Raw genomic sequence first — 20639 nt, forward strand, 5'->3', positions numbered from 1 at the left:
CCAGATGGTAGGTTGCTCTTGCTTTCAGATGAACAACTTCTGACAATAACAAATAAAACTTTCTCTTTTCTCACCAAATTCTGTGATCTTATTTTTAGAACTTAGACAATATAATGTCCTCTTATTCAAGCAATTCTTATTCTTCTCCCTTTATCAAAACTGGAATGGAATCCTATAGATGATTACCTTGATTTCACTGGTTTTGGATCTCCTTCTTAAATAATTCTCTACAGTTAGCAAAAATTTGAATCAAAAAAGAGTATGCAGGATCCCTGGGTGGCGCAGCGGTTTGGCACCTGCCTTTGGCCCAGAGCGCGATCCTGGAGGCCCGGGATCGAATCCCACATCAGGCTCCCGGTGCATGGAGCCTGCTTCTCCCTCTGCCTGTGTCTCTGCCTCTCTCTCTCTGTGACTATCATAAATAAATAAATAAAAATTAAAAAAAAATGTAAAAAAAGAGTATGCAATACTGTAATCTAGAAGGCAGTCCAAAGTAAGCATGGAGTTAATGATGAGCTTTTATTCACAATATTAATAATAGTAAATATGATGCTAAAGCAAGATTCTTCAAAATCTATTTCATTAAATTCAGTGTGGTGGCTTGGACTGGTTCCTGGAACAGAAAAAGGACATTCATGGAAATACTGGTAAAGTCAGTATAACATCTGTAATTTAGATTCGAAGATTCTATTTCCACTTCTTGGTTTTGCTACATGTGTCATCGTTACATAAAATGTCAATGTTAGGGAGAACTGGTGAATCTTACATGGGAACTTTCTTTATTTTTTCTTTGCAACTTTTCTGTATATCAAAAACTATTACAAAATAATTTTTATTAATATATGTATTTCAGAAATGGTTAATATATATAAAAATACCATATAAAGTACTAGTAATAATAAGTTAAAAAATGAACAAGCCATAATAAGCCAAGCTACTTTATCCCTTCAATGCTCATACAGAATGTTCTCTGTTACATGAACAAGTGACAGAATTAAGTTTGGAGTTCCAGTTCAAGATGGTGACATAGGAGGATCCTGAACTCACCTCCTCCCATGGATACACCAAATCTACAGCTATGTATGGATCGACTGCTATTGAGAAAAACCTAAAAATTGGTGGGCCAACCCCTTCACATCTGCAAATGAGACAAAAAGCAAAGCATATGGTAGCAGGCAGGAAAGGCTGGGCAGTCCTCACCATAAACCCCACTCCAGGTATGATATCTCACAACTGGAAGAAAACTCAAAACCCAGAGTTACTACCTGAGGAGCAAAGGGATTTATACCTCACAAAGGGCACCCCAACTATTAAGACCAGTACTTGAGAAATGAGCCCCTAAAATTGTGAGGCTCCCACACAAAGACCTAGGGGTCTTGGTGAAGTGAGGAAAGAAAAGCTCATAAACTGCCCCTGAGTACACTGGTCCAGATGGAGCCCCTTGTAAAGCACCCATACTTCATATGAAAGAGACTCATTTCCTAATTCTAAAGCATGGATCTAAGGAACAGGGGCCTGCTGCAATGCTCTCCTGGGAGGGAGACTGCTGGGTGCCATCTTCCTGTTTCTCCACTGCCTCGCTAATACTAGTAGGCACCACCTCTATTCTCCAGTCTATGGGCTCTCTCATCCATGCTCTCCCAGGGCTTGACTAAAGCTGTTGGGTACCATCTTTTTTTCTTTTCCTTTTGTTTTTTTCTCTCCCAGGGGTGTATCATGTTTAAACTTCCCCTTTGTGTTATCATAGCTACTTAGTGCTATCTTTGCTCTCTCTCTTTGCTGTGCTTGGGAGGGCCAGAGGAGAGCTTCTACACATGTCAGGTGGACTTGCAATCCTGGGTCCCATGAGACTATAACGACCAGAGAAGAGTTCTTGGCAGACCCAATCACTTCCAGGACATTGCAGAGAGCAGGTAAAAACATACCCCTGATCTTTCTGAGAAGAGGCCTCTGTGTTTGTGTAAGTGCTTTGGCCTGGGGGCAGGCTCCTGGGGTGGCTCCGTCTCCCTAACTCCAGAAAACTGGCATCTTACAGAAAGAGCTTATATCCTTCTCTGGCTAGTGACACGGAACACCTCTACATTGCCTGGCTCTGGTGGCCAGTGAGACTTAAGCTCACAGACCCATAGGATTGTAACCAATGAAGTAAGAGTTCTTAAAAACTACCACCCCCAGAACATAGCAAGCAGCATAGACCTAGGAGCTCAATCTGTCTGTGAAAGAGGTCTATTAGTTTATCAACAGAGCTGTAGCCTGAGGGACAGGCTTCTCATTAATAAGCTAAAAGCAGACTGTAAATCCTTTCAGAGACTTCTGAGGGCAGGCTTGATCTTCACACTCTTGTTTTGCCACATTCCAGAGCTCCAGCATCCTGAGAGGTGAGATCTTATAAGTGCCTAGTTTCTATGTCCAGTACCCTGATTTGTGTTACTACAGCCCAGGGGACACCTCAGGATCACTTGGCTCTGGGGAGCAGGGTTGTTTGTGTTCTGGGTCCCATGGGACTATAATAAGCAGGAAAACAGCTCTTGGCAGGCTATCACCCCCCAGGGCACTCCTAGGACACCCCAGGCACTGGAAGCAGCCGGAAGCACATTCCTAGTCTTTCCACGAAAGAGGCCTATTTGCTAGTCCTGAAGCTTTTGCCTTGGGGTCCACCTTCAGGTTTGGCACACATCTAGGAACCACAAAGATATTCTCTGGGAACACAGGACAAGGGTTGCCTTCATTGTGTCCACCAACCCCTGTCTCACTAAAACTCACTGGTATCTCCCAGAAAGGAACAGGCCACTCTTTTGGAACCCCGAATTTTACAACTGTTGCCCAGGGGACACCTCTAGATTGTCTTATTCTCTGGCCAGCAGGGTTTATGCTTGCCATCCACAGGACTATATACATTTGCATTTTTAAAAAAGCTGCTGCCTGAAGATCTAGCTTCCAATCAGCCTGATTCTAGGTGCTAAGATCTGCCCCTTTGGGACACTGCACACCTTAAACTACTATCAGTTATTAAAAATGAAATACACTGTTTGGGCAATCATAACAGTTTGAGATACAACCAAGAGCTAGGGCAGGATTGAACAATAAAGTTCATCTCCTATAGGAGGCCACTCCTTCAAGACTAGGAGGGGTGGCTATTTCATCTAACACATAGATACTAATAGTCAAAAACAATGAAGAAACAGGAATATGTTCCAAATGAAAGAACAACATAAAACTTGAGAAAAAAATATTAATGAAACAATATAGAGTTCAAAGGAATGGTCATAAAGGTCCTCCCCAAACTCAGGGGAGAAAGTGGATAAACAAATGAGAAACTGAACATACAAAGAAAATGTATGAAAATTCCAAACAGAAGTCACAGAGCTGAAGAATACAAGAACTGAACTGAAAAACTATCTAAAAGGGGTTTCAACATCAGACAAGATGGAGCAGAAGAAGGATCAGTGAATTTAAAGACAAAGCAGTGGAACTCCCCCAGTCAGAGCAACAAGAATGAAAAAGAATGAAAAAAATGAAGACAGAACAGGAGCCCCAGAAGGAAGAGAAAAGGACAAAAAAACTTATTTGAAGAAATAATGGCAGAAAACTTCCTAGTTTGGGGAAAGTAACCAAATAAGAGAGCCCAAAGAGGCCAAGACACATTATAATAAAAATAATTAAAAGTTAAAGACAAGGGAAGACTCTTAAAACTAGGCAAGAGAAAAACAACTTGTTAAATACAAGAAAACCGCCTACTATTAGCAAACTTTTTCTGCAAAAACTTCACAGGCTGGAAAGGACTTCAACCAAGAATACTCTATCTGATAAAGTTATTATCCTGAATTGGAGAGATAGAGGTTTCCAAACAAACAAAAGTTAATGGAGTTAAAAAACACTAAACTGGCCTTCCAATAAATTTCAAAGGGACTTCTTTGAGCTGAAAGCTAATTAATAATAAGAAAACATGAAAGTATCAATCTCATTAGTAAAGGTAAATACCTAGCAAAGATCATGGATTAATCACTTATACAGCTAGTATGAAGAATAAAAGACAAAAGTAGTAAAAACAGATGTAATTATAATAATTAGTTAAGGGGTACACAAGGTAAAAAGATGTAAATTGTGACATCAATAAACATAAAACATGAGGGTGGGGAGAATAAAAATGTAGAGCTCTAGTTATGTTCAAATGTAAGTTGTTATCAACCTATAATAGGCTTTTATAAATATAGGTTGTTCTATGTAAGCCTCATGGTAACTACCTAGCAAAAACCTACAGTAGATATATAAAAGATAATGAGAAAGGAATCAAACCATACCGTTAAAGAAAGTCATGAAATCACAAATAAAGCAAGAGAGGAAGAAAGAAATAGAGGCATAACAAAAACAACAAAAATTAGAAAATAATGAACAAAATGGCAATCACTACATACCTATCAATAATTAATTTAAATATGAATGGACTAAATTTTCTAATCAAAAGACATAGATGGATGAATGAATTAAATAACAAGACCCATTTATACATTGCCTACAAAGACCTACTTCAGATATATGGACACCTAGATGGAAAAATGAACAAATGGAAAAAAGATATTCTTTGCAAATGGAACCCAAAAGAAATCTGGGTATCTATACTTATATTAAAAAAAAATTAGGCTTTAAAATAAAGATTTTAATAAGACAAAGAAGTCCATTATATAATGATAAGGGGGTTAATCCAACAAGGGGATATAATATTTGTAAATATTTATGCACCCACTAAAGAAGCACCTAAATTTATAAAGCAAATATTAACAGATCTAAATGGAGAAATAGATAGCAATGCAATAATAGTAGGGGAATGTATGTTTTTCTTTCTTTTTTTTTTTTTGGAATGTATGTTTTTCTTAAGTGCACTTGGAATTATCAAGGACAGACCATATATTAGGCCACAAAACAAGACTTAACAAATTTAAGAAGACTGAAATAATATTAAGCATCTTTTACGACCACAGTGGTATGAAACTAAAAATCTATTATAAAAGAAAACTGGAAAATTCAAAAATATGTGGAGATTAAATAACATATTACTGAACAACCAACCAGTCAAGGAATAAATCAAGAGAAAGATTTTAAAAATATCCAGGGCGGCCTGGGTGGCTCAGCAGTTTAGCTCCTGCCTTCAGCCCAGGGCCTGACCCTGGAGTCCCAGGATCGAGTCCCACATCAGGCTCCCAGCATGGATCCTGCTTCTCCCTCTGCCTGTGTCTCTGACTCTCTCTCAAGAATAAATAAATAAAAAATTTTAAAAAATCTTCAGAAAAATGAAAATGGTAACACATAATAAAAATTATGGAGTGCAGAAAGAGTTCTAAGGGGGAAGTTTATAGTGACAAATGCTAACCTCAAGAAACAAGAAAAATCTTAAACAACCAAACTTTACACTTTATTGAATGATAAAAAAAACTGAAGGTCAAAGTTAGTAGAAGGAAGGAGATAACAAAAATCAGAGCAGAAAGAAATGAATTAGAGATGAGAAAGGATAAAAAAGTCAATGGAACCAAGAACTGGTTCTTTGAAAAGATACACAAAATTCACAAACCTTTATCTATAATTACTAAGGAAAAAAAGAGAGAGAACTCAAATAAATAAAAGCAGAAATGAAAGAGGAGACAAAAACATAAAATATAATGAGATTACTACTACTATGAACAGTTATTCTCCAACAGGACAACCTAGAAGAAATGAATAAAATGGTTGTAGAAACATACAACCTTGCAAGACTAAATCATGAGGAAACAGAAAATATGAATAGACACTACTATGAAGATCAAATAAGTTATTTAGAAATTAATTCCCTACAAATGAAAGTCAAGGACCAGATGGCTTCACTGGTGAATTCTATCAAAAATTCAAAGAAGAATTAATACTAACTATTCTGAAACTCTCCCCAAAAAAATGAGAAGAGAAAGGAATACTCATTTTATGAGGCCAGCATTACTCTGATACCAAAACCATACAGGGACACTGCAAAAAAAGAAAATTACAGGCTAATGTCCCTGATGAACATAGATACAAAACTTCTCAACAAAATTTGAATTCAACAATACATTGAAGGGCACCTGGGTGGCTCAGTTGGTTAAGCATCTGCCTTCGGCTCTGGTCATGATCTCAGGGTCCTGGGATTGAGCACCACAACAACCTCCATGCTCAGCAGGGAGCCTGCTTCTCCCTCTACTCCCTACTTGTGCTCTCTTGCTATCTTCATCACTATCTCTGTCTCCCTCTCTCAAATAAGTAAAATCTTTAAAAACAAATAAACAAAACCAATACATTGAAGAGATCATACACCATGATCTAGAAGGATTTATTCCAGGGATGCAAGGATGGTTGAACATCTGTAAATCAATCAGTGTGATATACCACATTAATAAAATGAAGGATAAAAACCATATGATCATCTGAATAGATGCAGAAAAAGTATCTGACAAAATTCAACATCCACTTATGGTAAAAAACTGTCAACAAAGTGGGTATAGAAGGAATGTATCTTAACATAATAAAGGCCATAAATGAGAAGTTCACAGCTAATACCATAGATGATGGTGAAAAGCAGAAAAGTTTTCCTCTAAGATCAGGAATAAGTCAAGGATGCCCACTCCTTCCAAAATTGAGTTTTAAAAAAGCAAAAACAAACAAGTGGGACTATATTTTTATTCAATGTAGTACTGGAAATCTTATCCAGAACTATTAGGCAAGAGAAATAAAAGACATCCACATTGGAAAGAAAGAAAGAAAACTATTACTATTTGCATGAAGACATGATACTATATATAGAAAACCTTAAATATACTCCACCAGAAAATGGTTAGAACTAATAAATCAATTCAGTAAAGTTGCAGGATACAAAATCAATATATGGAAATCTATTATGTTTCTATGAACTAATAATAAACTATCAGAAAATTAGAGAAATAATTCTATTTTCAGTTGCATCAAAAGGTTAAAATACCTATGAATATATTTAATCAATTAGGTAAAAAAAAAAACTTGTACAGTGATAACTTTAAGCACTGATGAAAGAAATTGAAGATACAAATAAATGCAAATATCTCCATACTCATGGATTGAAAGAATTAATATTGTTAAAATGTCCATACTACCCAAAGCAATCTACAATGCAATGCCTCTCAAAATTCCAGTGGTATTTTTTCATGAAATAGAAAAAATAATCCTAAAATTTGAATGGAACCACAAAGGATATCCAAAGCAATCTTGTGTAATCAGAAGGCATCACACTCCCTGATTTCAATCTATACTACAAAACTATAGTAATTGAAGCAGGATTATACCAGCATAAAAACATACCTACAGATCAACAGAAGAGAGTCTAGAAATAAACTGACACATATGTAGTTAATTAATTTATGACAAAAAAAAAAAAAAAGAATCTTTAATGGGAAAGGACAGTCTCTTTCATAAATTTTGTTGGGAAAACAACATATACCACAAGGAGAATGAGACTGGACCCCTACCTTATGTCATATACAAAAATTAACTAAAAATTGATCAAAGTCTTGAATGCAATATCTGAAAACCATAAAACTCTTTAAAGATAAAACAGTGGTAAGATCCTTGACACAAGTCTTGGCAATCATTTTTTTGGATTTGACTCCAAAAATAAAGGCCACAATAGCAAAAACAAAGAAGTGAGACTACATCAAACTAAAAGGCTTCTGCATAGCAAAGAAGAAAGCATCAACAAAATGAAAATGCAACCTATGGAATTGGACAAAATATTTGTAAATCATATATCTGAAAAATGGTTAATATCAAAATACATAAAAATTCATGCAAGTCAACAGCAAAAAATAACCTGATTAAAAAATGAGCAGAGGACCTGAATAAGCATTTTTCTAAAAAAAACAAATACCGATGGCCAATAGGTACATAAGAAGATCCTCAACATCACTCATCATCAGGGAAATGCAAATCAAAATCATAATGTGATATTACCTCACACCTATTAAGATGGTTATCTATCTACATATAAAAATATATAAATATAAATTTATATAAATATACATATTTGATCTCTCTCTCTATATATAAAATAACAAGCATTGGCAAGGCTATTGAGAGAAATGGGTCTCCTTGTGTATTGTTAGTAGGAATGTAAATTGGTGCAGCCACTGTGGAAAACAGTATGGAGGGTCTTCAAAAATGTAAAAAGAATTACCAGATAATCCGGCAATTCCACTTTGCATATTTATCTGAAGAAAATGAAAATACTAACTCAAAAAGATATATGCAATCCTATGTTCATTGCAGCATTACTTATAATAGGTAGGATACGGTAATAACCTAAGTGTCTACTGATGGATGAATGGATAAAGGAAATGTGATATAACACAGACATACACACATACAGGAATATTATTCAGCCACAAAAAAGAAACTTGCCATTTGTAACATGGATAGACCTTGAGAGCATTATGCCAAAGTGAAATAAATCAGACAGAGAAAGACAATTACTGTATTATCTCATTTAAATGTAGATCTAAAAACAAACAACAAATAAGCTCATAAATATATAGAATAGACTGGCAGTTGCCAGAGGTGGTGGCGGGGGCAGAGCATGAAATGAGTGAAGGGGTCAAAAAGTACAAATTTTCAGTTATAAAATAAATAAATCAAGGGAATGTGATGTATAACTTGGTGATAACAGGTAGAAATACTGCATTATTTATTTATTTTTTAAAAAAGATTTTATTTATTCATTCATGAAAGACAGAGAGAGAGAGAGAGGCAGAGACACAGGCAGAGGGAGAAGCAGGCTCCATGCAGGGAGTTCAACATGGGACTCGATTCCGGGACTCCAGGATCACGCCCTGGGCCAGAGGCAGGTGCTAAACTGCTGAGCCACCCAGGGATTCCCTGGTTGCAGAGTAAATATTTAAAAGTTGCAGAGTAAATCCTAAATTTTCTCCTCATAAGAAAAGAAACTCTGTAACTATCATGGTGACAGATGTTAACTAGACTTACTACACAGATCCTTTTGCAATATATACAGATATCAAATCATTATGTTGTACATCTAAAACTAATATAATGTTTTGTCAAGTAGATTCCTCAGTAAAAAAAAAAAAATGTTTTGCTCATAGTAAGAGGTTAATAGATTCTTCTGGTTTTAAATACATTTCAGGAATCTCACCTATTTTAGGAACCAGGAAACACTCTCCACTGAAAAGGCATTTAAGTTCCCTATGTTGTAGAGAAGTCATTTTACTAGCTTTCTATAAAATCCATTGGCTTGCTAATGTCATCAAATAACTTTATTATTTAATCAAAATAATTCACATGGAATGCTGTATTGATATCTTTCGAGACATGCATGAGAATAGGAAGGAAACAGTATAAGCCAGTGAGGACCAGGAAATAGGAATATGAGCAGTCTGAAACAGATTTCAACTTTAGCTTTTATTTGATTTAAAGAAAAATTATCAGAATTATCTAGTGTGGCTTTTCCATCTTGAAATGCTGAGGTAAAGTCCTCTTCCCTGTCCAGGGAGAGAATACAGAAAGTGAGATCCTTCCAAGGCACCACTACAGAGGAGAGAATGAGCAAGAGGAGGTGAGGGTCACGTCCTCCCCACACCCTTACTTCTGCAGCACCTCCCCCTTGCTCACTTGGCCATGCATGTTCACACACGGAGTCATTCTATAAACACCTGCAGCTATGCTAGGCCCTGGGGGACCATCTGTTATTTTTACTTAAACTTCTCCTGCCACAAGATGATGTTTAGTCTAATGAAACAAACTAAATGTATTCCTCCTGTTTTCTCCTTGGCACATGGCTCTTTGAACACAGTGACTTACTGATTCAGAGTAATACAGGACATGGAAATAGAAAACAGAAAAATGACTGATGGTCCCTTAAGAAATAGCAAAGTTTTGCTTGTTGAAAACAACACAAAATTTTATAAAATCTTTTAAAAATCTGCAGGTTAAGTCTAGAAGTTTAGCCTAAGGAGAATATAAAACAAATTAATGTTAAAAAAAAAAAAGGTATTCTCTTCATAGTTACTGGAATTCTACCTGTAATATACATTAGATTATATAATTTTACATGTACGTTGTGTATGTGCATCTACACACATAAGTACTAACATGAAGTTTTATTTGTTTTATTTTTTTTCACTCTTTTTTTTTTTATTGGTGTTCAATTTACTAACATACAGAATAACCCCCAGTGCCTGTCACCCATTCACTCCCACCCCCCGCCCTCCTCCCCTTCCAACACCCCTAGTTCGTTTCCCAGAGTTAGCAGTCTTTACGTTCTGTCTCCCTTTAACATGAAGTTTTAAATACTATTCTCTTTCATATAAAGTTTCTATGAAACTCCTCATTTTTACTAGAACTCTATTGTGTTCTAGTCATTTAATGCTCTATCCTTTCTCCTTCCCTTTTATTTTTTCTCCTTCCTTCTTTAATATTTATTGAGTGCTTAATATATGTACCAGGCCTTAGAGATACAATGGAGTCAACATTCTGGTTCATGGACTCAAAGGAATCAATAATATCTCAATCTGCCAAACAGTAAAGAAAGTTCATTCCGTATATATTTGCATCTCAATCTGATATTTGTCATTATTGGCTAAGAATCTATGTGAAAGGTTAATAGCAAATGTGGATCATAGCAGGAAAATAGGCATATTGGATACTTCTATGGAATTCAGTGCTAACCAATTGACTCTCTTTTATTTTTTTTCTTCAAATAGCAGAAATATAGATATTTACCTGAATATACTCTGTGAGAGTGTTAAAGACTTGCTTTGCTACTTGAATTGCTTTGGAAAAATTCCGTTGTCCTTGTTCATCAATAACATCTTTCCCAGAGTAATACCAATAGAAATCACTAATGGATTCCTGGAAAAGAGGGATGTTAGGATTAAGCCACATTCTAAAGCTACCACTGACCTGTCCTCCTAGACAGAAGTAACAGCTGAAGAGAAGACGCAGAAAACATAGCTTCAAAAATGATTTTCTGTTTCTAATGACCTTGAACTTGATTCATATCAAGTGAATCATGTGAACATGATTCACATCTGTTCAAAGACACACTGATTTATAAGATTAACACATATTTATCCACTGAGCCATGTTAAATGTTTACTATTTAAGCACAAAAATTAGACAAGCTGTGGATGTTCTTTGGATTACAGACATCTGTAGCAAAGTCCACAACGTTTCCTCATGAGAACTCAAAAATGTTCCTTGTTCCTGTAAATGCCCCTCAAGAAACTGGTTGGACTACCTGTCAGACAAAACCATAAACAAACATCTAAATAAGATCAACATTTCTGAATAGGACATTTTCAACAATAACTTATATTGGAAGGAATTGTAGTTGGCTAGAGAAGTAATACAATTTAGTCTAGCATACAAACTACATTTGGGTTTTGAGATAGGATTTTAAAAATCACAAATATGTTTTCAGCAATATTTCATATTTGCTTCAAAAATGGAAGTGTTAGGGGGAAAAAAAAGAGTGTTGTGCTTTTATGTGCTCCAGAAACTGAAAGTCTGAATGCGTAGATCTTAAGTTACCCTATCTGGCCACTCTTATAAATAAGGTGAGGGAAATAAAGTTTGTACAGGGTTCCCATTACTTAGGAGCCTACACCGTCAGATTCAGTTTTATTAACGTGTGAAAGATTACTACAGTATCGGGGAGATTTTTAAGTGGTGGAGTGTTAAGCTGAATTTTAAAATTAATTCAACTATCAGGACAACTGAAAAGAATCACATGTTAAATTTAAGTATATTGTAGGTATTTTGAAAGCCTTTCTTTCTCACTCTTGAAAGTTTCAAATACTCTTCCTCCATTTATCTATCCACTGCAGAAGGAAAGTCATCAATCAAAACACATTAAAACATACCCATTTAATAACTCTGCCTCATTATTTCAACAAACTAACCCCTTTCATTTCTTCCTAACAGAAGGCAACATACCTGGACTCTCAGGAGGTAGTCTACAGTAGAGATGATTATGTTGACAGTTGTGTTGTTGCCAGTCTGGGTTCTCAGATAATTTTGAAAATCTACATAAGATCAAAATATGTTACTATAGCTTCCTCAAAAGTTTAAAACGAGTTATTTGAAGAACTCCGAAAGCTGATAATTTCTCCAGCAAAATCACTGTGGCTAAGAGCTGTCCTTTATCCAAGAGGAGTGTTTTAAGTGAGCCCCCCCCCCCCTCAAAACATCAAGGTGCTTCACAGTATGTCATTATTTAGTTTTTCTCTAAGAGGTTGTTAACATCTGTTTCCTGGTTCATATCTCTAGAGCTCTGGGCATATGAATCACCGGAAGGGGTTCCATCCTTTAGGATATAGCAATTAAATGATGTACTCAGTAATCATTTGTTCCTTAGTACTATGCTTAGTGCTGAGGAAACGAAGATAAAATTAGGATGCAGTCCTTGCCCTCACAGATGTAAGTCTGAGAGAGAGCTAGTTATATAAACAGCAAAGGTAAATGCATTATGCTAAGTAATACAATGAAGAAGAGTCCCCAGTTAAAAAGGAGTGGTATAAAGGAAATAAAAGCTATATATTTCTCTAGATATCTATCTCATCAATATCTTTTTCCCACTTGTCTTCTCTAAGAGAAGAACAATTGATGGGAATTAAGTGAAGTGGCTAGCAAAAGGCTTTGAAAGTAGGAATGTAATACATAAAATGTCACAGCGCATAGAATGCTCAAGAATCTTTCTTGACTCAGGGGTGAAGCGTAATTAGAACTAACAGGCCCCTGTCATTACTGGTCTCAAAATTCTTATTCATTGGTACCATCAGATAGTCTGGGTCTCACAAACCTGAGTTGTGTCCCTCACAAAGCAGTTGTAGGAAGCGGAAGAGGTCACAAGTGAACTCGTCATCCTGGAGAACCTTTTCTCCTGCAGAAAGTCCAGAGAAATCAGACATGATCAACCACCCTGGCCTGTCCCTCCCTTCCTATCCCAACCTCCAAAAACTTGCATGTTGATCTAGCATCGTTCTGAACCAAAAACAGTCACAAATCATAGCCACTTTTCTATCTGAAGCTCATATGACCATGCGCTTGGCAGATAGATGCACTTTTTCTTTGTCAAAAAGAACATTTGAATCTTAAAACTCAGGTTTCTCTCTGTTAAAAGTAGCAGCATGGGTTTGGCAACATTTTAGAAACAACCTGAAGATTTAAACTCTTCTTTTCTTTTTCTTTTCCTTTTTTGGGTAAGACATGTATGGGAATGATCTCTACATCTCTTACAAACACCAAAGTTAAGCCTGTTCTGTTCTCGGAATATGATCGAATGATTCAATGCAAAGGCATTCAATGCATATAGAAAACTGGGCCAGAGTTTCTTTTATTGAAGGAATAATTAAAAGAATCCTTATAAAGGACTGGGAAAATGTCTCTTAATTAGTTTCAGTTAATGGTCTCATGAGCTTATGGATTTAAAAAAGTAGAGACTTCAGAAATCCGATTGAGAGACATGACTGGTTGGAGCATTACTTCCAGAGGAGAGAAAACTGGAAAACAGACCTAATTCTAAATATCAAACCAAAGAAAGACTTTGATGGCTCATGCTGTATGAGTATATCTAACCAGAAAAGGTTACAAAAAAAAAAAAAAAAAAGTGGCTATCTCAGAGCTACAGAAGCTACTCAGCATCATTACAAACAAAACAAAACAAAACAAAACAAAACCTATTATTTCTAGGGCAACCATGACACCTCAGAAAAGGGTTCAGATATTGTACCTACATTTCAATCAAAATGTATCTTGATCAACAAGTCACTCTGAAAACAAAAACACAGAGAAAGAAACAAACAAAAAAACAGCACCACACAAATGAAAGTTGATTTGAAAAGCATAGTGTCAGTGGAAAAATCTCCAACATTATGAGTGTATGCTCTGGAATCTAAATTTGTTGTCTAGAAATCAACATGACACAAAAATGTCGTTCGGCAAGTGAATGAATGTTACTTATGTATTTAAAAAAATGGTAATAACTTTTCAGGCTGGAAATACTTCGGGCCAAGAAAGAAAACTATGCAATGACCATGTATTTACATTAACTAAAATCATGAATGATTATAATGACAGAGAGCTGATGGACTTACCAGTCTGCAGTCTGTGACTTTCAAAGTGAGAGGCTTCATATAATGGGAGGGTTAGGAAGCAAAACCATTTTGAAAACTAACATAAACATTAAAAAAAGTACATAAAATCACTGTACTGGGTTCCCTGTAAGATATGATATTTGGTGACCAAACTAAAATCACCATGTATACAGATTAGTTGTGTAGTAAGTTTAAATGCTCATTGCTTTGAATCTCAGTACATGGCTGATAAGCCCATACCTCAGTGTCTACGTTCATGGCGGGATAAGAAAGAAAGAGAGAATAGGCTAGGTTGAATTCTTCACTGATAATACTTAGTATCTTTCCATGAACTATGTGAATCATAAGAGTCTTTAAAATGATACTTAAATCAAAATATTATGAGTTGGCTACACAGATTTATTGATTCTTCCCTTATGAGCCCATCTAAAATGCTTTTTTTAAGAAAATTGAATCAATAGACCATGTACTTTCACTGTTCATATACTTAATGTGGAATAAGTAACCTTTAATAGAAAGTATTCAGAAAAGTTAATCATGAAAAAATATATAGTCCTAAAAATGCTCTGCACAATGCACACTGATTTATAACATAAGGTTTCATTTGTTGGCATGCACAATATTTTCTTTATGTATACCAAAACACATACAAGTAATTTTACTCACATAAGAACAGGCTGCACACAGAAGAACAGTAGGGAGAGAAGAGTGGGAGAGTGTGGGCCAAGCCTTCATTTACCGTCAGGTGATATGAGGAATAAACTGGGGTGCTACTGCTTAACAAACACATCACTGTCTGATTAAAATGCTGCCATTCCCCATGCTGCATGTAAGTAGTACAATAACAGAGATGGATGATGGCTTTATGTCTGCAGAAGGTACAGGATCAACAGTTTGTTTTGTGATGTATGCAAAGGAATTCCATTGTAAGATGGAGACTAAGATTAATAACAATGAAATGGTGTAAAATGTAATTGAAAGTGCTCTGACATTCTTAAAATATTATTTGTAATAGCTGTGTGATGGTCAAGTATGAGTACTATAAAGGGCATTCTTTTGGTTTCGTTTTTAATTACTTATAAGGGGCTTATGTTTTCTAATACTGTATTAAAGGGAGAGTTTTTTCAGTATTGTCGCTGATGAGGAGATGGTTCTTTGTGCCCCAGTGTTCTCATCTTTGAAATGAGAACATGTGCACTATCTCACTAGCTCTTCATAATTTGTGTGAATATTTTTAGAAATTGTGGAAAGGTTATGATTATTAGTAGCAGTGCAATAATACTAAATAAAGATGGGAACAACATGTTTAGGTGATGAATGTGGTTATCTGAACATATTTATTAAACTTGTTTATATTTTTAAAAAGCCATCTTAATTTTAATGGATCAAAATATTCTCAAAAACATAAATTTTCACTTGGAAATAATAATAGTAGACTTTCTTTGTTCAAGCTACCAGTAAAATTAGTTCCTATATTAAAAATCTAATCACTTATTTATTTTATTTTTTAAAAGATTTATTTATTTGAAAGAGAGAAAGAGAGAGAATAAGTGAGGGGAGGGGCAGGGAGAGAATCTTTAAACTGAGTCCCTGCTGAATGTGGATCCCAATGTGGGACTTGATCTCACGACCCATAAGATCATGACCTGAGCTAAAATCAAGAGTTGGATAATCAACCAACTGAACCACCCAGGCACCCCCTAAAAATCTAATCACTTTTAAAAGCCACTGTTCTACTCACACTTGGTTTATCTAATTAATAGAAAAGTACACAAGGGTTTAAGTGTTTGTTTTATTATCTAAAATACCAATAATTGCTAAAAATTATTAATAATTGTTAGTAAAATTAATGTAATAAGTGAAAAGACTACCTAGTAGATACATAAAAACAATTGAATTAGGAGAAATAGACCAAAAGACTAAGATCCTCTTTGTTGTAAGGTCTTTTCATGGCAGTATTTCCAATAATGGAAAGCTAAAAGGGTAGCATAAAATAGAAGACTGGATTTTAATGTCACTCCTTAAATGGTTTAACTGGCTGCTTAAATTATACTGTCACTCAACCAAAAAGGATATACTTTTTTAAGTGGATTCATGATTAATGTTTAGTTGGTGATTACAGTGTGCTAGGCATTGTGATACATAGATTTTTCTCATTATTTCATTGCAGGTTTGCAATAATCCTATGAATCAAGTGACATGAAGTCCATCTTGTGGTTAAGTAAAAAAATGAGAAATTAAGTAATTTGATGAAGATCCTATAAGTAGTAACTAATAAAGGGTTTGAGTCCAGTAAACTTCAATAAACATTCATTAAGTGTCTTCTATATGCTAGGCACCTTGTGAGGTCCTGGATATATAAAGACTAACAGACACAAGCCTGAACCTGACAAAGTTCATAGTCTAATGGAAAAGACAGGCAATGAACAGGTCATTTCAATATCATGTGGTGTTTCTAAATCCAGTATGCTATAGTTTCTAAACTTTGTAAAGCTCACATCAGTAATCCATAAGATCTTTGGCTAACAATCTCGGACTATATGCACTATGTTAAATTGTGAACACCTACTTGTTTCACCAATGTTAGAACCCATGGAAAACCATCTTCCAGATATGTGGCTTTGGGAAAGTCAATTCACCTTTCTGACCCTTTGTTTCATCATTTTGGTATGGGAATTAACAATTTCCCAAACTCCTTACTTTATAGGGTTGTTGAGAGAGTAAAAGTGGTTTAAGCAAGTACAGTTGCTTCGAAATATGCAAAGCAGAACAGGGATAATGGTGAAGTTTTAACCATATGAAGTCATAGGTTCAAAAGACCTAGGTTTCTAAAATACAGACTTCCAGTGGGTTGTGAATATGAAAAATAATCTACATATTTATGCACTCAAAGTGATACCAGTGATAAAATGCATCTCTATTTCAGATCCCAAGACAATAAAAATGACCACTATGTGAAATTAATTAGGTATTTCCCTGGATAACAGAATTAAAGTACATGTTAGAGGAAGACATCATTTTGCTTTCAAATGTGATTTGCAGATTATTTCTCTTATAACCTCTTAATGCCTTTCTGCACCCATTACTCCAACTGGAATTTTTACTGTTCTTCATCCATTCCATCCACCAACATCCTAACTGATCCCTCTGCCTTCAGGCTGTAATACCCATCTTACACACTGTTGCCTACAACAATACTTGTAGGCAATCTAATTATAACACTCTCCCAATAAACAGATGGATTCCTTTAGCAATAGATATGAAAAATGTTCTCTTAAAAATTCCCTCAGTCTATCATTATAATAACCTCAGAGCTCCCCAACCTCCATGAAGGAAATCTTGCTGCTCACTATCTTTGGAGGACTCAAGATCTATTTAGCAAACTAACATTACTGAGGAATCAGTAATCTGAGCACTTTAATGTTGCTGGTTTGAACAATGTATGCTAGGAACTTAATGCCAGGTGGATCATCACACAACACATAATACTACCAAAGTGTTACTTATGTAATGGCTCTTGGTGGCCTCAGAAGGAAAACACAAATTTCTTGGCATGGCACAAAAGGCTTTGACAGCATCCCACAACTATCTTTTCCCTCTAGTCTGTTCATTTCTCTTCAACCATACTAGGCCAGTAGTGTTCTTTGTGGTGCTTTGTACCTTAACATGCTTTACATATGTGATTCCCTTCCACTGAAATGCCTTTCATTGCCTTCCTAATCCACCAGGCAAATGACTATTTCAGGCCATCTCTTACTTCTACTATGATCCTTACCCCATCAGCCTGGTAGCCAAGCACTTCAACTCAGTTCACTCATACACACAGATCATGGGTTTTGACGTTTTTTGTTTATGAGTCTGTCTATACAATACTGAGCCCATAAGAACTCCAATGTCTAGGAGAGCATCTAGCACATAATAGCCACTCAAATTTCCATCAGTGTGTCACTGTTTAAAAACTGTGCGGGGATGTTAGGTAAATCTATATAGTGCCATGAACGAATATCACAGGCTTTCCTTGAAAGTAAAATTAACCCACAGGAAAGACAGAGCAGAACTACACTTGTGTCAGACTTTGCAAATCTGGGGTGGGAGATAGCCAGTAAATAATTAAAATACTAAATAAACTACTAAAAAAATTAGGATAGCCAATATTTAGAGATTGTGTTATCTTTTTCATTTATTAACAGTTAATTCTTTTGCTACCTCTTCATACAAACTTGATGAGGTCACTATAAACACACCAAGGAAGAACCTTGATTCAACACATTATCAGAAACAGATGGAAATTCAGAAACGTTAACTGGGAGTTCATGTTTTATATAAAATTTTTAAAAATCTAAATTTCTGAGGAATGAGATCAGCCTCAAGATTTCATCTTGCTGATGAAGTCTAGGATCACTACAAAAAGATCAAAAAATAAAATGAAATATCTTCTACTCCATACCAAGAAGTTGAAAGAAGAAAAACTGCACTTTCAAGCTCATAATGATCTTCATAATGAGGCTAAATGGTTCTGACAAAAAAAAAAAAAATCCAAGGATGGAATGAGATTTTAAATATTTATATAGGTTTTTGGTTTTGAACTTCATTGTATGTGAGAGGAAAATACGACTAAAAAATATACAGAGGACAACACTGAGCACATCACAAATCTACTAAACATACTTGCCAAAGAAAACTGTTTTGTTTTGTTTTTTTAAACAAGTGGGAGGTCCAGGCTTTTGCAGAAATGGGGTAAATTTAGAAAGAAGGGACAGTAATACTGGCAAACTTAAGTGCTGGTAACAGCAGTGGAAAAAGGAGTGTTAAATGATTAGTCTGAAATCCTTGTATACAAACCTTAAAAAGTCATGTATTTCCTCCTGCCATCTCAATACAAGATTAGGAGTATCACGTGTGGCCATACAAAATTCTAAAGTGACTTTACAATTCCAACATTAAGTGCAAAAATTGGCAAAAGATTAGTGTCTTTGAGGGGAAGAATGGGTAACTAGTAAAGAAGTAAAAAAATACTACCTAAACAAATATGATAAATATAAAATAAGCCCTGGAAGATATTAAAAGATAGGGGTAAGGGATTTTCTTGTGAAACTGGTAACAGCAGGAGGCAGAAAGCCTGTATTTCAGTCTTAACCCTGCCATTTCACTGTGTGAAATGGACAAGCCATGTAATCTTTCCATTCCTCAGTCTCCTCACCTATAAAATGGGGACAATACTTTCCTGGGGGTTGTAAGTATCAAAAAGGAACATTTAAGTTAAACATTTTCCATGGCTATATAATTTACAGTCATTTTATCATCATCAGGACAAGATTTAGCCTAACAGAGACAGTTGGTTAGGAGGGAGAAAAGTTAGGTCATCAGATTATTTTCTCAAGTCATGCTGACTTGATACTGCTTGGGCCTCAGGCTCTTAAGCTACAATAGCACTAACATTGAAATTCTTCAACCTTCTCTATGTATTCTAGGAGGAATGGTTGATTATCCTTCTCCTATGAGGGTACAAACTTCTTAACTTCCATAGCCACTTAAACACAAGAACGGGCATGTCACAAAAAATTTCAGAATATGCCAAAAGATGGAGTTGCTTTAGGTGTTCTTAATTTGGGAAGTAGTAGAGCAAGTGAACTGCCATTGTGGGTTCTAACAGGCCTCTCAATTACGGCAAGACTACATATATCTAGAGAGCATGATTTGATCTCTAAAGCCTTGATGTATAGTAGGTACTTTTCAAAAATCTCTTCCTTTGTTTATCGCCATTGCATATAAGGTCTTTTAGAAACGATCATCTGTGTCATGACATTAGTTTGCATCTGTTTCTACAATTCTTGGAATTCAGCCTCAAGAATGAATGAAAGACAGTTTTTATGTTCAGAAGGTTTTTAATGTGTGGTGTTTTCAAAGGGATAGAGTAAAACTATGCAGATTTCTCAATATTTGGAAGGGAACTGGCAGAAGGTCCTGGCCAAGAGAAGACTCAGCCAGCCACACCCCCACCCCCACCCCCAGATCACCCCCCATATCCCTGCACCCATTGGTGCAGCCATAAAGCCACAGTATGCCCAAGACAGAAACGCCACAGAGAGACTACTACACACATCTATGATTCATTCATTTACACAACAGTTGCAAACACTCAGTCCACCAGAATTTTTTCAAAATGAAAGAAACAGAACACAACAAATCCAGAAACGTAACTTAAATGCTTCTTGCTCCTTTACGTCTAATATGTTAATCGCTGCACATCCTCATGGAAAGAAAGAAAAAGGAAAGCTCGGTAGATAAGTCTTAAAATAAAAGGATGCATAATGATGGAAATGAAATAATAATTTATCTGTTAGACAGTCTATAAAAGGAAAAAATGCACAAAAAAACTGTCACTGTCAAGATGGTACACAAAGCTAGCAACAAAAGAAGGAGCAAAGAACTCAAAGGCAGATCTTTTGTAATAATTACCACGCTCATGTGTGATGACTGAGGAAGGGAGGAAGGTACATT

At 35.7% G+C, this 20639-nt stretch overlaps 1 protein-coding gene across 5 annotated transcripts in view; it reads right to left on the minus strand.

Annotated features, from left to right (window-relative positions):
* The window catches only part of RYR2 (ryanodine receptor 2), a 726942-nt gene that overhangs the window by 44318 nt on the left and 661985 nt on the right, over positions 1-20639 (minus strand). For all 5 annotated transcript variants that reach the window (XM_038533815.1, XM_038533818.1, XM_038533817.1 and 2 more), the window contains 3 exons: positions 12845-12925; positions 11980-12068; positions 10765-10893 (listed from right to left, as the gene is read on the minus strand). In XM_038533815.1, coding sequence (XP_038389743.1) covers positions 10765-10893; positions 11980-12068; positions 12845-12925 — 299 coding nt within the window. The remainder of the gene's footprint in view (positions 1-10764; positions 10894-11979; positions 12069-12844; positions 12926-20639) is intronic.

The sequence above is a fragment of the Canis lupus genome, chromosome 4, assembly GCF_011100685.1.
Source record: "Canis lupus familiaris isolate Mischka breed German Shepherd chromosome 4, alternate assembly UU_Cfam_GSD_1.0, whole genome shotgun sequence".
Classification (NCBI taxonomy): domain Eukaryota; kingdom Metazoa; phylum Chordata; class Mammalia; order Carnivora; family Canidae; genus Canis; species Canis lupus.